The sequence below is a fragment of the Manis javanica genome, chromosome 9, assembly GCF_040802235.1.
Source record: "Manis javanica isolate MJ-LG chromosome 9, MJ_LKY, whole genome shotgun sequence".
Lineage (NCBI taxonomy): Eukaryota > Metazoa > Chordata > Mammalia > Pholidota > Manidae > Manis > Manis javanica.
The window spans coordinates 109766632-109783428 of record NC_133164.1 but is presented as its reverse complement, the minus strand read 5'-3'; the positions used below and the strand labels follow the sequence as shown (position 1 = coordinate 109783428).

Sequence of the window (16797 nt, the reverse complement as noted above, 5' to 3'; positions counted from 1 at the left end):
TGCACTCCTCATCTTGTGAAGATGGGCTGGACCTGTGGGGTTTTTTTTGTCAGTGGGATACAGCAGAAGCGATTAAACCAGTTCCATGCCTAGGCCTCCAGGGTTGTCCAAATAAGGCTGCCCTAGACTGGCTGGTCTCCAGCTACCTGGGGTGCTGACTGCAGACGCATGCGTGCGCCCAGCCAGGACCAGAAGAACCACCTGGTTGAGACCAGGCCAAACTGACAACAAACAGAATTGTGAGCTATTTTAACCTGGTTGTTTCTTTTAAGTCACTGTGTTTGAGAGTGGCTTGTGATACAGCAAACACTAACTGATTCATAAATGTCTGATGTCCACCCCTGCCAAATCTGATTGGTCTGGGATAGACCTAAGTATCAGAAGATTTTAAAAGCTCTCTGGGCGATTTTAATGTATATCCAGAATTGAAAACCACTGGTCTAGATAAAGGCACTTAGCATTCCATGGGCTGCTCTAGGTGGGTCTTTCACTTAGACCAAAGGTTTACCTAATGGAACTTCTCTGAAGCTTGGGGATATTTAGGTTTAAAATGAATGAAAGAACTCTCTAGCCCATTACCTTATGAAAAATAATAAGCCAAGATATGAATTACACTAAAATATAAACATCTTCAAACATTTTTGACAAAAGATTGAAAGGACTTTAGATACAACCTGTCCTAACCTTAATCTTCTTGGAGAAAATGAAGCCCAGAGCCCAGAGTCTTGCTCAAAGCCATCTAATTTTCAGTAGAGCCTAGGTTCTGTATCAGGTTGCCTGGCTCTAAATTAATTTTTCTCGATTCTTCTGTATGGTGACAATAATGTGATCCTTTGTTTGACATCCCACATGCAACCTCATATGGAATCTGTACAAGGATTAAGGTTAAGATAGGTTATCTCTAAAGTTTAAATGGGCTAAGAATAAGGCAGTCTTTACAGGGGCATCCCTGTTGTGATTGGTAATACTTGGATGACAAATTTATTGATTAAAAACATGGCTTGCATCCGGTCAGAGGTAAGTGTTGTAGTCTTACTAAGCAGAGCCACTTTACTGTTCTTTGTGAAACCACAATGAGATGCAATAGGGGAAAGATGTTTAACCCTTTCCTTGAAAAGAGAAAGAAGCCAGCTGAGCCACGGCAATGAATGAAAGCAGTTTATTTGACATTAATTGCAGAATTTACAGCACTACCATTTAATGATAGGAATAAAAATAGAATCCAGTGTAAGCAATGTTGCAGACAAAACATCAGGGCAGCAAATGAGCAAAATTGATAATGCAAATAACATTCAAAGAAATCTTCCAAAGGACTGGGAGCTTATCGAGGGTTGAGCAGCCCTTGGTAATGGTCTGTGATCCTCATCCCTGCCAGGATTTCAGGGGAGCCACTGAAAATAGACCCTGTTGACTATCCCTTGAAAATCTTTCAGCACAGTCTGACTTAACATGTATGAGATGGTGCAAAATCTGGGTTATAATATGCTTTGGAAATATTGCTCAGGGTAAAAGAAAAAGGAGAATGTAGATTAACTAGTGTGTGGGTCTTTTCAAAACAGAAGGGAATGGAAATTTTAGGGGTGTGTTTTCCTGATTTTAAAAAAGAGAGTGATGTCAAAGGGATTGACTAAAAATAAAAGTTTGAAGTTTTCCCCTATGTTTTCTTGGAGATAAGAGCTATAAAAGCAAGGAAATAGAACAAGAGGTGTGTGTGTGACTCTTTGATCTCTTGTCATCTTGGAATCTTGACAGAGGCTTATGAAAGGTAGCTGGATTTCTATCAAAGGGCTGGTTTTCTAGAAGAGCTGACCCAGAAGCACGTGGCAGAGCATGGCTCTGAGAAGGAGGTTGTTTACTTTATAGCTATTTCCCCATCACTTAATGATTCTCTTCTGTCCATTTTAAAACTTTAAATAGAGCTGGGGCAGATTCTTCTCTCTTTCTCTCTCTCTTCCTCCCTTCCCTCATTTTAGTCAACTTTAAAACCATAAAGCAACCAATAGATTGGAAGAAAGGATTCAAGCCCAACAGGCCAGCATGTGAAAATACAAGGTGCTTTTAATACCCAAAGTAAACATGTCTGAGGTCAGGGTCTAAAGTGAGAAGGTAACCAGGACTGACTCGATTCTGGAAAGAAAAAAAAAAAAAAGAAAGAAAAGATACTGGAACTTGTTCTCACTCACTTTGGAATTGGGGGGAGGGTAGTTTCTGTAGCAAGAGCTTATTGACCAAGAAAGACTCTATAGTACCTGTACTAATAAAATGTTAATTTGGGTAGAAATATTAGAACAGGAAGCATGAAAAAAATTGGCCAGGCTCTTTCTCTGCAGTCCAGGAAAACAGCTTCTTGGAGAAAAGCAAGAAAAAGAAGAGAACAAATTGATATGTTGGTCAGTCTCTAATGATCTTTGCCCATGAAGTTCTTTGGTATCTTAGACAGTGGGGAGAAGAGAGAAGAGAGTGAACCGCTATAGGACTGAGGTAGAAAAAAGAAGACTTGGTGACTGGAGATACACATGAAAAAATAAACCAGTGCTAAGATTATCTTGGTCCCTGCTTGTCAAGTTAGATGTTCTTTTATCATTCTGTCAGTGTAAAGGGTATCGTCTTGTCTCAGAAATTCCAATTTGCCAGGTGTTTTATGACCTGTCATGGTAAGAAGTTTGCAGATACCATTTAGACTTATGTAACACCAAACAATACAGAAGAAAGGAAATAGTATTATAACCTCAAGGAAGTATCTGTTAATGGTATGACTACCCATCGAATAGGCTTTGAATTTTCAGCCTTTCTTCCAGGTAGCAGGTTCCCTGTTATACTCTGAAAAACTTTCCTAGACAGTAAACTGACTCTTAGCTAAATGTCAAATTGAGTCAAAGAAAGGGAGACAGGGAACAACCCCAAGTTCTGTGATTTCTGAATAGAACTTTTCAAACAGAGGTAGAGTAGGCACTGTGGGCCCTGATCTTGGGTGGCTTGACAGCTGTCCTCCAAGAAAGATCGATAGCACGGGCAGTGTGCAGGGTCTCCGGCAGGAGGAGCGAGGCACAGAGAGGGCGTGGGGTCTCCATTTCCCTAGTGTATTTTTTCCAAATCAAAGAACTGGGAGTAAGTGAAACAAAAATTATAAACAAAGTAACAGAAAAAGCCATCCATACCTTTGTTTTCCAAATAGTCACCTGCAACAGTTACAAATAAAATAGCTAAACTGGAATGCAGAGGAAGAGTTAGGTAAGGGGGATTCTGATCTGAAGGAGCCCCCCTGGTCTGTGGGGACCTGGACCCTTTGCAGTTGTCAAGGTGGAGGAAGTCACCTCCAGTGACGGCACAGGTAAAGCCAGTCAGAAGGGCCACCCAGAGCCTTGGCTGGGGGAGCCCAGCCTGGGGAAAGGTGAGTGCCTAGCGGACCACAGAAAATTCGGGATTGCTATTTTATCTTCCTTGTCTTTCCTGTAAGAATTGGGGTCTGCCTTCATGCTGGCATGTGCTCAAGGCCAGTGAATCTCAGAGAAACATCGGGGTCAAGAGAGAGTGAGGTCAGAAAGTTTGGGCCCAGCTCTCTTTAAAGCTGTCATGGAGGTCTTTTCCTAGCGCCGACTTCTACCTTCCAGCCCAGGACCTTCAGTTCCCCAGAACAGCCCCGCATTCCCCCAAGAGATCAGGAGTGAAGTCTGGGCCACGCTGAGGTAGTTCCATAGTCCTGGGTCTCCAAGGAAAAGGACATCCACCGGCACAAAGCATTGAGTCAAAACCCTTTAATAACAAAATGACATTTAGGATGTAGCTACTTTCGTTGTTTGGAAAACTCAGCTCATACTTGATTCGACATATCACTTTCCACAAAATTAAAAAAAAAGTGAAAGGACATAAAATGGCATAACAAAATACACCTCCAGTTTCATAAGACAAGTCTTGGCAAACCCTAGTGAGCCAGACCCATGCATGGCTTGTAATAAAAAGGGCTGGGCACACTCATGTCTCAGACACTCCTGTTTACTTTGGACCGAAAATGCACTTGAACTCAGTAGATACTCTAATATGTGCATCAGGAGGAATAGTTTGTGGATTTGTGAATGTGAGGAGAACTTTACCAAAACAAATATTGATTTGGTTTATTGCGGAAGAACATATAAAGTTTTGTGGAAGATTAAACACTATTACAATCATTAACTGTCTTACAAAAGCTGACTTAAAATTCTTGTATCCATTCCCGTCTTTGGCAGACTAATTAGGGGAAAAATTAAAAAGACTATATATTACAAAGCTTTCATTATCACCATCTGCTTTATAAGGCCAAATAAAAATATGTTTCTTGGTATTCTTAATGAAAGCACATTCCCAATTGTTCTATTGTTAGTGATTTCCAGTATTTTGCATAGCAGACTGTGGCTTTCCTGTCACTGTTTACTACACCCTCCTAGGCAAAATAAAGTGTGTTTGGCAGTTGATTTGGCTTTATGTCAAGCATACTGGTTTGGGAAATAGGTTATGAAACTTGAGAATGGGTATCTGAACACAGATGTAAGTAAGAACAAGTTTACTCATCCACTGCAACTGAAAAATACTTTTTGAGATCTAGAGGCCTCAGATGATTGGGGAGTTTAAACCGAGACGGTTTTCCTAAGCTGGGTTTCAAAACTTCTTTTACCCCCTTTCGAATAGATGTAACGTTCTTGGGCGCGAAAGTGTAAGTTAGAGTCAGGTCTGACTTTAGTGGGGAAGAGCTGGGATGTGGCTGCCCAGGTGATGTTGGAGGCAAGGCTGTGCATTGTTGCCTGAATCACTGGGACAGTTGGTAGAGCTGTCCATGAGAAAGGGCCAATAAGTCAGAGAATAATTGTTGCTACTGATGCCATTTGGGTTTCTACTGGGAGTTGACCTGGCAACAAAATATTAGAAGGACTCAAACACAGTCAAAGCGGCTGCTCCCAAGCAGGGATCCAGGAGAGGCTGGATCCAGGGCTGAATTCGCATCTCCACCTACACGGCCAGTTAGGACTGGGGTCACGAACATAAAGCCGGAATGATTCCTTCTTTGTGGAAATCAAAAATGCAGAGTTGAGCTGTGTTTCAGTGCTTGTTTCCAAAGCCCTCTTACATATAGGGATACAGCAATGAGGATCCCAACTTGTGGAATGCACGCTGCCTAACTCAAACTGGGAATGACCTTTTTTTTCATAGGATTTGAACTCGATTCAGTCTGACTCATTTTGAAATCCCAACAGATGTAAAGGTATTTTCGAGGCGAGACATCTCCCAATAAAACCAATGTGACCACTGTCTGAGGCTGAACTGTGTACATCTTCACAGTTTAATGTATACACAACTGTTCACAACTGCTAACAAACGGTCGGCACCCATGCATAAATAAAATCCACTGAACCAAAGGGGAAGATCTAGTTCAAAATGAAAAATGCTGCTATTAAGACCACAATGCATCACACTGCTAAATTTTTAGCCTCATGCATAAAATTATAGCACTGATCGGCAGCTGCTAATTATAATACTACACTGTTAACACAGAACAATTCATTGTTCAGACCAAGTAGCACAAATGTAGAAAATAATTTTCTTTTCAACAGAGCAAATGAACACAGATTGTTTCTTCAGCAAAATATGAAACTGTAAACTTTGGGCTCATTCTGCAACTTTCCCCAATCCAGAATAAATAAAATCCTAAGGGGAAAAAAAAAGGAACATACATTTTTTTTTAAGCGCACCTTTTCTTCTATTACAAAAGCACAACCTAAAACGTATAAAGCTTTTTTTTTCTTTTTTTCTTTTTTTAAATCACAGTTACCAAAAGAAACAGTGAATAATTTATTACATACGCTATAATAACATTACTCTAAACACTATTATCTATGAGGTATATCTGAGAAAATTCGGTAAGGAATTGCGCGGTCTGCATTGCCAACATGCCCAGGTTCGTATTAAAGCTTTGGAACCATGAAGAACTAGAAAAGGGGGGAGAACAGGGGAGACAGAAGGAGACATAGAGAAAGAACCTTTGGTATTAGTACAAATCTTGTTCTTTGCAGGGTTGCATCGCAAAGCACCACAGTACAATAAGCCCACCAATTTATCATATGGAGGCCCAGTTGAAGCTGAGGTATTCACAGGAAGGATTAAAAAAAGCACAGAGAGGTCCAGACTGGCTAAATCATTGCTTTGGTTCAAGCAAGGCACTCGTCCCACGGTTATGTCACACTTTGCAAGTGAAGCATGAGGCTGGGTGGGGGGATTGCAGAGGAGGGGTCTGCCAATCAGGGATGCTTTCTGTGTTCAGGCTGCCATTGCTCCCTCTAGCTCCCTTTTGCTTGGTGGTAAGAAGGCAGGAGAAGGTGAAGTTTGCTTCAAGGGGAGCACTCTGCTGATCAATGATTTGAGAATTATGTTTCCAATAGGAATTTGGGAAGAAAACCAAAGCAATTTGCTGTTTGGAAGGAAGGCCTTACACGTTTGCCTTGTGTATAGCGGGAAGATGGAGCCTTGGGTGTGTGAGGATGGGAGAGAACTTTCACATATTTCAGTATGGTGCTTGGAAACTACAGAAAGGGGATGCGTGAGTGTTCCCTGAAATCTGTTAATGTCTTCTCAATTCCTCTACTAGTTACACTCTGTCTGTGGATGCATGGGATGGATGAGTTAATCAGTCTTTTCCCTTCTTAGTTTCTTTGTCTAAGTGGTCTCCTAAAAAGCTCAAAGATAATTATATTATGGGAAGTTAAAAATACTAATACTAACAAAGAGCTAGACAGGCTAGAGATGGATCTTCACATATGTCTTAAACCCATTTGGTCAAAGCTGAGAATGATTCATTGGAGAGCAGACAAATCACTGATGAATCGATCTTAATAGCGATTTAATCATTTAATGGAATTAAAAGAAACTTAAAGAAGACCAATTAATTTCATGAGTACAAAGGGAATAGAGAAGCAACGTTAAGTGATCATTGCTTAAACTGGAATTATCTATTCCTCTGAAATTTTGGGGTCATCTTTTGTGTTTACAGTGATGCATTATACTTTAGCAACTAATGATGTAAGCCTTAAACTTCTCTCATAAATAGAGTAGATCTAGAAATGAAATATAAACACCTACAAGTTAACAGAAAAATGGAAAAAGCTGAGCAGCTTAAAAAATAAAAGGGAATCAAATTCCCTTTCTCTGATAAGTGCTGACCAAAAAATATCCATAATTAAACTCAACAAACCAAGAATGAACTTTCTCTCCTCGCTGAGTTAAAAGCTTATATATACAAGACTATGTAATGGGAAGCTTTAACAGTGGTCACCCTGGATCAATGTGTACTTCAGGGCAAAAACTCTTCTACGAGCCCTAATATTTCGAGGCTGGTCACCTTTACCAGCAACTGATCATATGTGACTTTATGCTGAGGTTCTAACTAGACAGGCATGGAAATCCCTGTGACTATTTTTTTTATATAGAGTTAAAGTCCTAAGTAATAAGCCCCAGGCCCTACTCATTGCTAAAGGATTGCCACCTTCTTCTTCTCCATCTCATGCAGAGTTGGCACTGGCCAGTGGGTACAGCCCTGGAGCAGAAAGCAGGTGGAGGCTGATGTGGGCTTTGCCTCTAGAGGGTTATTTGATCGGGGTAACTATTTCACTCCTCCAGGCCCCCGGGGGTTGGACTAAATGATTTGTAAGGTCCCTTCCAGCTCTACTATTTAGTGGTTAGAGTTTCTACGGTCCAGTAGCTGGAAATCTTCACTGTGATAGCTCCGAAGTAGGAAAGGAGGTTGTGGCTAGGACCAAAGGCCACTTCCAACCAGTCTTCCTCACCAATTTGGAATTGGAATTTAAGGAATCCAATTACAGCAGCATTTGAACTTGCATCCTGAACACGTGGAGGGGACAGCAAACAAATGAGAGAAACACAGAAAATATCCCTTTCCAAACTAGCAGCCGCTGTCGCATAGATAATTATTTCTTTGGGGTATCTGAGCTGTGGCTGTACATACCATATGCCAGAGAGAATAGTTCAAATTATAAAAGAGCAGAAGCAAGATGCAGACCGCGCACAGAGAAAGAAATCTTTGGTATCTTTGGTGTCATCAACACGATGAAAATTACAAATGGAAAAAGTCAGTGAGGTAGCCTTCTTTGGTTCTCACTAGAAATAGAAAGTTTTTCCTTTTTTTTTTTCTTTTTTCTGCTTTTTTTTTTTTTTCCTTTTCTGTTTTGTTTTACATACGCACAGAGTTCATTCTTGGAAGCAGCTAGTGTAAGGGTTTCTCTCTTTTTGCTGTTATGATTTTTTTTTAAATTAATGTTTCCAGTTTCTGTATAGAAGCCCCGAAATCCAGGCTGGTGAAGCAGGGTCTCGGCTTATGTTTTCTGAATATACAGGTTCAGGTTGAATAGTCATTGCTTGTCCACCAACTTTGCTCTGTTGTTCTGACAGCAAATAAACTGCAGTGCTCTCTGTTGTGTTAAATAAAAACCAGAAACTATACAGTGCACCTTTCACAGATGCTGAATAAGTTAAATAAATAAGTTACAATATGGAGGCTCTGAGGGCCCCAGTAATTAAAAGGTGAAGTTCACCTGGTGCCAGGTGGGGCTGTGAACTTAAATTAAATAATTTAATAATTGTTATTTAAACTATCTTCAAAGTTAATTTAAGAAGGAAAAATACCTTGATTTTTTTTTTCTGTAACCTGTATTTTTTCCCTGTCTGTAACAGAATTTCATTGCTTTATAAAGCAAACTAAACTTCAAAAGAATTCTAAAAGGGGTTTTGCATCTATGATGCATCATGGGTCTAGATTTTGATAAATAAGCACAGGAGTAAAATCAAACTAAGGGAGGATGATTAAATAATTACCCAAATCCTATACATTTGTGTGCTAGAAGCTAATTTAAAGAAATTAATTACATTAATGGTACTCCGCTTGCTGGGTCATAACCCAACATGACAAGAAAAAAATATGTTTCTTTTGACTGTCTTCATTTTTTGATGATAAAAATGTGTAGCCTCTTTTGATAGTCTAAAATAAAGCAGGAAATTATAACCTCCAATACTTTCTCACATTCATAAAGACTATTTAGATGTGACAAGCATGAAACCACCCCCTCCCCTATAGCTAGCACAGCCCCCACAATACCAGTCACCATTGTCTCAACCCTGGAAACCAGAGCCCACTTTTTCCCTATTAGTTTGCACTTTCCTTTGCTATTTTTCCCTCCTTTTTGTTTTTTTCTTTTTTGTCCCTTTTCAGGTCTTTGGATTTAGCTTTAGTTATGAGAGATCCAGAATAAAGCTATTCAACCGAAATCATCAAGCATGTGTCATTCTTATACAGATGATTAAATAATATCCAAGGTTTCTTGAAAGTTGAGTTTATCTTGGATGTGCCCAAAGGAAAGTAATCCCAAGTGTACACAACGAAGATGCTGAGACACTTTTTTCCCCCTGCACTTTAGTTTTCAATGTTACAATAAATAATGAAAACGATGTACATCGTAGAAGTACCACATACATGTTAAATGATAATTTAAAATGTATTTATTGTAATAGATGACAGTATATATGGAGATGTCTGTGCACACGTGTCTGTGCACAGTCTAGACACCCATAGGTAATGTATGTTGCTATAAGGACATCTATGAGAATACATGTTGAAAGATGTATCTAAATTTGTATACATCCAAACTGACAGACTGTATAAGCTTTAGGCAAACTTAGCTGCCAAAGTTTATGTTAAGTGAAGTGCCTGCTCCTAAAGATGGAACAGATTGGAAGACTTTGTGGAATGAACAAACCTTTAGCAATGTGTTTTTTTCCTACACATATTTTCTCCACTGTATTAGCTGGTCAGTTTCAGTGAACCAAACTCAAAAACCTATAAGGAAAGCTTGGGCTCTAGCTTTAACTCGCCTTAGAGTCACTGTGGTATTTGAGAACAATGAACATTTCTAGTCCCTGTGGGATTCATGTCAGCCTCAATAATAAGCTTTGTGTCTACCTTTATGAGGCTCTATATGATTTTAATAATAAATTTTGTATTTATAATGCATTCTGAGATTTTCTCAAATTGCATGCCCCACCCCACCCTTGGAAAGAAACAAATCATGGGTAGAAAATAGGCATTGGGGTGTCCCTATTTAAAGCCCATGTCATTAAATTATAAGACATACAACAAATGGGGACCCCTTCTCCTCTACTAAGGATTTTGTGGCCTTATTTGAAAACTAGAATCTTCTGTGGTTTTTTAGGTGACTTGGTCTTAGCTAAATGCACAAAATTAGTAGACTATCCAGTCTTCCAGATAAATGTCAGGAAGGTATTACCCCTTCTTTTTCTACCTTCTTCCCACTCACCCTTCCTGGTGAGGCTAACGAGTCTGAATCACAGCATTGGCATCAACTGCAAAAAGCTCCAATCACTTAGAGACCATGACAGTTACCTTCCTGTACTTGTGTCTAGGCCTTGAGGTCAAACTTGACCACATATATTCTTTTCTTCTTTAAATATAGTCCATTATTCTTCAGCAACATTAGAATCTAGCCTGTTGTTTTATGTTTTTTTCTTTTTAAATTCCTACTATAAAACCTCCTGAAAGAGGTAACCACAAATCTTGTCAAAAGTAGGACAGTACCACCTGTACCCAGGTGGTAGTGATAGTAAAAAAAAAAAAAATCTCTTCAGCTTTAATTTATTGGCACTAATAGGTGTAATAGGTGGGCATCCAGCATAGTGTAAGATAAAATGGTTGATCATCTAAAAGATATTTATATTTGGCATTGAGATACATTGTATGAGTTACAAAAATGTGTAGGGGTATATGTGTGTGTGTGTATCAGATGTACCTTCCTCAATGTGATTTTATTTGAGCTAGAAATGAAAATAACCTTTAATTTTCTAAGCCCACCATTGCCAAGAGCCTGTGGGAAAAGGGTTTCTACAATGATGATGATCTGATCTCTCTAGAGAAAGTGTCACATTGGGTCCTTCATGGCTCATTCTTGCCTGTACTTTTAAGTGCTACAAACTGCACACTGTTTTACATTTTGGAAAAGCCTTTCAATGTCGGGGTTGAGTTTTTATTGTTGTTGCTGTTTTCCTTTAAAAATGAAATATATTGGCTCTTCTTAAAAATTTCCTAGAATGAAAAAATTATATCCCCTTTGCCAAAATCACATTGAAAACAAAAGCAAAGCAAACTTATTTACCTAAAGGGTTAACGAAAAGTGTGTTTCCATTCAGTAGCTTTTGGATTTCTTTTTGGTTCAGAACTCTCTCTTCACATAGTCCCCTTCATTGCTGATGGCTGATGTGTGCCTAGAATTTTCTTGGGTTGAGGAAATGGATCTTAAACTATAACCAAGTCCAAATGGTTCTTTTCTCTGAAATTATTAACTTAAAATAAATTTTGAAAAATCCTGAGGAAACTCCCTGGGTCAAATTCTATTACCTTTCCATTTTCAGGGGTTTTTTTTCATTCAGATTTTTAACAAACTGAAATCCCATAGGGCTTAAAATTGAGACATAAACATAGAGATGCACATATATTTATATATGCACACAAATAATTTTTTAAAAGTAAGCACTTCTGTCTGGTGTAACATAATCTGGTATAAGACATTTATCAAAAGTCCTTGGAGGGAAGTTCTTGCCCTTCTTACGTTATGACATCGTCCTCAGGTCACCAAGAACACTGAGGGTGTACGTGACTTATTCCTGGTTTGATCAGTGCTGAAATCTCAGACCACAAAGACAGCCTCTTTTGGTTTAGACATCTTCCAAGGGTGCCAGAGACCCAAATGCTGAGATTGGTATGCCAAACCATCACTAACCCAACCATGCAGGCTTGGGTCTTTGGTCCAATTTCGAGAACAATCATTTCCATTGGTCACAAGTCACAAGGATTCATTTAGAAATACCCAAGTTTAAATTCACTTTTATCAACCCATATGGAGTGAACCCCTGCTGAAATATGCTCTTTTCTTGGTCATTTGACAAAGGAGACATAGAGTAAAACACAAAGGGACACAGGGAAAGTCAGGGAACATCCCCAGGCAGGATGAACTACAAAAGCCACAGAGAGTCACACTCTGTCACAGCCCCCTGACTGCTGCCTCTGCGAGGGGAGACCCACATGGTGGGAGCAAGGGAGTGACACAATGGACACTGGGGATCCCAAGGCCAGGGCTCTGGGATTCACCCCATATGCTTTGTGTTCTCTATCTGGGATTGAGACACCCACCTCCCAGCCCCTGCCCCAGGCCCCCTGCACCAACACCACTGCCTCACTCCACTGCCTCCTGCGGCTGCACACAGGCCTGTCTACATGAATTGGTAATCACCACCTGGAGGAAACCTGATCGGCCATTGCAACAGGAGCTGGACTTCCCCTATGAGAAGCCCATTTGGTGGGTCTACTCATGAACTACTCACTGAGTCTGGAACACCCTGATGAGCCAGGGCAGCTCCTGGAGAACAGATTTCTGGGCCGGCCTCATCTCCATCACTGGGGGGAGTGGACCGCTGAGCCTTCCCAGCAGCCAGAGGATGAGCACCCGACTGGGCCTGGCCCAGTTCTGGGTCACATCTGGTGGATGGACTTCACTAACCACCTTGATCATGATTGAGGCGTAGAATAGAGATGACGCCAAATACAAATAACTCATTTGCCCCATGGATCCACTTAACAACAGGTTAAATGTTGAAGTGCTTGACTTTCAACCTTTCCCAGGAATTTTCACAGAAATCTGAATATCTCAAATCATCCACAGTGGCAAATGAACTCTGGGCTGGCATGAGAAATGAGCACACTTTTGAACTGAATACTTAATGAAGCACTTGACAGAAACAAGACATGAATTTGGGCAGCAGTAATTTTGGGTGATCACCAGTGTCAAGTTGTATCTATATACGTATTCATATATATATATATATATATATATCTTTCTTTAGAAATGCAACTTTACAGCTGATTTTTAAAAAGCGAATAGAAAAGTAGAAACTGGCAATTATTTTTACATGTTTCCCCCACCCCCAGATGAAGCCATTAGTATTTAGCAATCACATGAAGACGAGGCTGTCAATCCCTCTATAAACTCTTTGGTTCTGTGGCTCTGGAGAGGATGCGTCAGCAGACCCCCAGCCCTGACCCTCATTCCCCTCCCCTCCCCTGATGATGAGACTGAACACAGAAGGGACCAAGTCTAAGGGATAAAAAAAGGACATTCACGTGACAATATAATTCACTACACTCTGAGGAGCAGAGAGGAGAGAATCTTTCAGTATCCCAACATCTTAAATTTGCAGCCCATGGAACCTTTGGAGAGATTCCATGTTGGGGTAGAAAGCCATAAAACAAAATTAAAGGGAAACAGTAAAATCACATAAATGACCCTTTCCTTTTTGTTGCTCAGAAACTAAATTGATTACCTTTACAAAGATCAATGGCGCTATTAGTATTTTAGCCAGACAAGAGGAGATAATGAACTGAAACACAAGATGTGAGAAATCCTCATCTTTGGTATTGTAGCTGTTGAGGTTTCTGTTGCTCTGTTCCGTGTTCTTTTGAAAAAACTGCATAGGCACAAATTAAAGACAATCTTCAACTTTAAGATTACCGCTTGAGTTGTCAAATGAAGCAGCAGCCACTGTGGCTTTTCCTTATTTCTATTCTTGTCTCAACCCTTTCTTTAAAATCTGCTTCCAAAAAATGTCCCAAGAGGTCTGAACACAGTATGTCTCGCTGTTTTTTGGGTTTTTGTTTTTTTCTGGCGTGCTTCCTTCTTGGTGGTGGTGATTTTCATTGATTTACGTATTTATTTATTCATTTTAATGGAACAGTTTTGTTTGTTGCAGAAGTAGGTGCAGAAAAAGTTTCTTTGGTTTCGATTAAGTAATTCATAAAAAAGTCAGTCTCAAGTGTCTGTAAAGAATCATTGCAGCGTTTGGCTTGCTTTGAACACCTCCACGGTGCCCACCTGGGGCCATTCACTGGTAAATATGCACATCGTGACCTTCGCAATCTCCCAGAGTTCTGTGAGCGCACTTCCACTTGCTGTGGGAAGGTGATAGCCAGGAACCAGAGCTGGCGTGGCAAAGCCACTCCCTGGGTGGCTTGGCTAATGTCCTTGGCATAGCCGGTCTGCTCAGCCCAATGGTGAGCCAAATGCAAGAGCTGAAATGCCATTTGGAGTTGCAGAGGTTTTCTGATTTCTAAAAGTAATCACAGTAATTTTAGGCTAGAAAATGGCAAGTAATAAATGTCTTTGGTTTGCAGTATTCTGCTTCTTTGGTGTGCTGTGTTTTCTCCAGATTTATTCAGCTGTTTTGCAAGGATGATTCAACAATGGAAGAGATTTAGGAATAGATGACAGTCATGAGTAACACATATGGTGGTCTGAGTTATTTTTTTCTTGCTAGAAAACACTGAAAAATGTCCCTATCAGTGGCATGGATGAGGAAACAACTGAAATCTGAAAAAGTACAAATGAAATATGTGGCAGTCATAATGCACAATAGGAGGAACCAGGTGACTAATAATCAAGAAGGATACATTAATGATCTAAAAAAATCTAGATCTTTTAAAATGCTGCATTTGCTCCATGTACCGTAACAGTTAAATTGGCCTCCTGAGTGTGCGTCTGCTTTATGTACAAACAGAATTTGTAGCAAACTGCAAAATGTGCTTGAAGCCATATTCCCAATGATTCCCTAATGACTTCACAGTCGGTGTCTTGAAAATCCAGATGCAGTGAATCCAGAACCTTCCTTCTCTGTTTACCTACGTTGTGCTTGATACTTTGAGCTCAAGTGCACTGATTTGATTTTGGTTTTTTTTTGATGGATCCAAGACCACGTGAGATTTTCAGGAGGTAAGGAAAAGAAAACTGTAAACTGGATCAACTTAAAGCTTTCTAAACCATTTGATGAAAAGATGCCTGAGTTGGAAAACCATGTCCTTGGATTTATTTTTTTAACTTCTGTATTTAAAACTTGTGCTCGTAATTATCATTCTGGTGTTTTTTTAATGTAATGCCTGTGAACTTTGGTGTACTGTGGTATGTTGAGGCTAAGCACTTGGAAAGCAAATGAGGTCATTCTTGTTGCTAGATCGTTCTCTTGTTGGAGCCCAAACTCAGAGAGCCTTACACAGACTGCATTCCCACTGTGACTTATGGGAACTCTGACTGCAAGAGACTGACAGGACTCAAAGAGAAACTGTTGACATTTTAAGCAATCCTGAGCTTGGCTGACACCGCACTGAAATGAACTCACTCCAGGAGGGCCCCATTTGGTTTCTGGGATGCTTAGCATGCTCAGAGGACAATGTCCAGTTCAAAGAGGTTAATTTTCAGCTTGCACTTAGACTCCACAGCCATTAAAAACAAAACAAAAAAGAACACCTGGCCTATGATTACAGCTAGAATAGAAGTTTCTTTGCAAAAGAATTGTGCTTTCAAATCACCAGTGAAGGGCCCCAGCTAAGATTCCGGTGTCTTTTTCCTTTGTGTTTTCTTTTGGTGTCTGTTGTCCTCACTTGGAGGTGACTTGTGCCCAACTGAGTCCTTCCATCACGCTTTGGTGCAAGCGCTGGAGGCAGATGAGGAGCCCCCTGTGCTCAGGTCGTCTTGCCACTTCTCGAGGCTGCGGCGCCGGGCGTTCATGAAGAAGTTGCTGACAGTCGTGAGCTCCAGGCCCAGCTGCTGGGAAATGGTGATCTGCATCTCTTTGGATGGGCGTTTGTTCTCCTTGAAGATGGCAAAGAGTGTTCGGCGTTGGAGGTCGGTGAACACCAGGCGGGATTTTTTCTGGGAATTGTTCCTGTCTTTGTTTGGTTCTTGCTCTTTGCGTTTGCACGCTTGAAGGGAAAGAGAAGAAGCAGCATGTCAGTATGAGTGTGAGAACTGGTACCCAAGAAGGTGATCCACTAAAAATATTGACAGTCGTACAAGGGCATGTAAACTGTTAAACTTTATTGTGCAAATTGCCCAGCTGTCAATCACCAGCTTTCCCAGTTCATCTCCTGGTGATGGAAGGCAGCAGTCAGTGGGGAAAGGGAACAAGGAGGCAAGAGAAGGGCTGTTTCACATGGGCTGGTTTTGAACCAACTGCTTTTTGTGTTACCCTCACCCCCAGCATACCCCGGAAAATCTTCATCTCTGAAAGCAGGTGCTGGGGAGGAAGTGATGACTCCCTGTCCCCAGAGGGAGGCCTGGGGAGGCACTTCCTCTCTCCTAGTCATTCTCCAGAATTGTTTACAGCTGAGCTGAAATTACTTGCTGGATTCCAAACTTAAAAGTGTGTAATTTTTCAAAATCAAAGTGTGACTAAAAAAATTGTTAACAGAGTGAAATTAGAAGTGACAGAATGATGGTATCAACCCAACCCAAACCCCCTTCTTCCAGACTTTTGAAAAATTAAGAAAAAAAAAAAAAGTGAGGGAAAGACTATGAAAAAATTGGTTTAACCAATTCTAATTGGCTACTTTGAAGCGAAGCCAGTATAAGAAGACCAGAGCCGAGGGTGGCAGAGGAAGCCGGAAGTTACAATGCCAGGACCCTGGGGTCCAAGATGTATCAATTAGTATATGCAGAGTCTCTGATTTAGTAGGTATGTGCCCACATGGACTGACATATGCAGCCAGGACATTCATGTATGTGTCCCTACCTGTGCCTTACCCTACAAGATCCTTGAAGGCAGGGATCAGGTCTGTGTAATATTCCCAGCTGGTTCTTTTGGAGCCGTGGACATGAATGAATGTAAGGGGCCCTGACGACAAGTGGTATTTTGACTCTTGGGGAATTT

At 40.6% G+C, this 16797-nt stretch overlaps 1 protein-coding gene across 3 annotated transcripts in view; it reads right to left on the bottom strand.

The window, feature by feature from the left end:
- The window catches only part of ONECUT2 (one cut homeobox 2), a 95201-nt gene that overhangs the window by 41083 nt on the left and 37321 nt on the right, over positions 1–16797 (bottom strand). The window contains exon 2 of one of the 3 annotated variants that reach the window (XM_017679439.3): positions 1145–15850. The exons of the other annotated variants lie outside the window; for them this stretch is intronic. Coding sequence (XP_017534928.2) covers positions 15564–15850 — 287 coding nt within the window. The 3' untranslated portion in view covers positions 1145–15563. Of the gene's footprint in view, positions 1–1144; positions 15851–16797 lie in introns of those variants that run through there. 3 annotated transcript variants of the gene reach the window in all.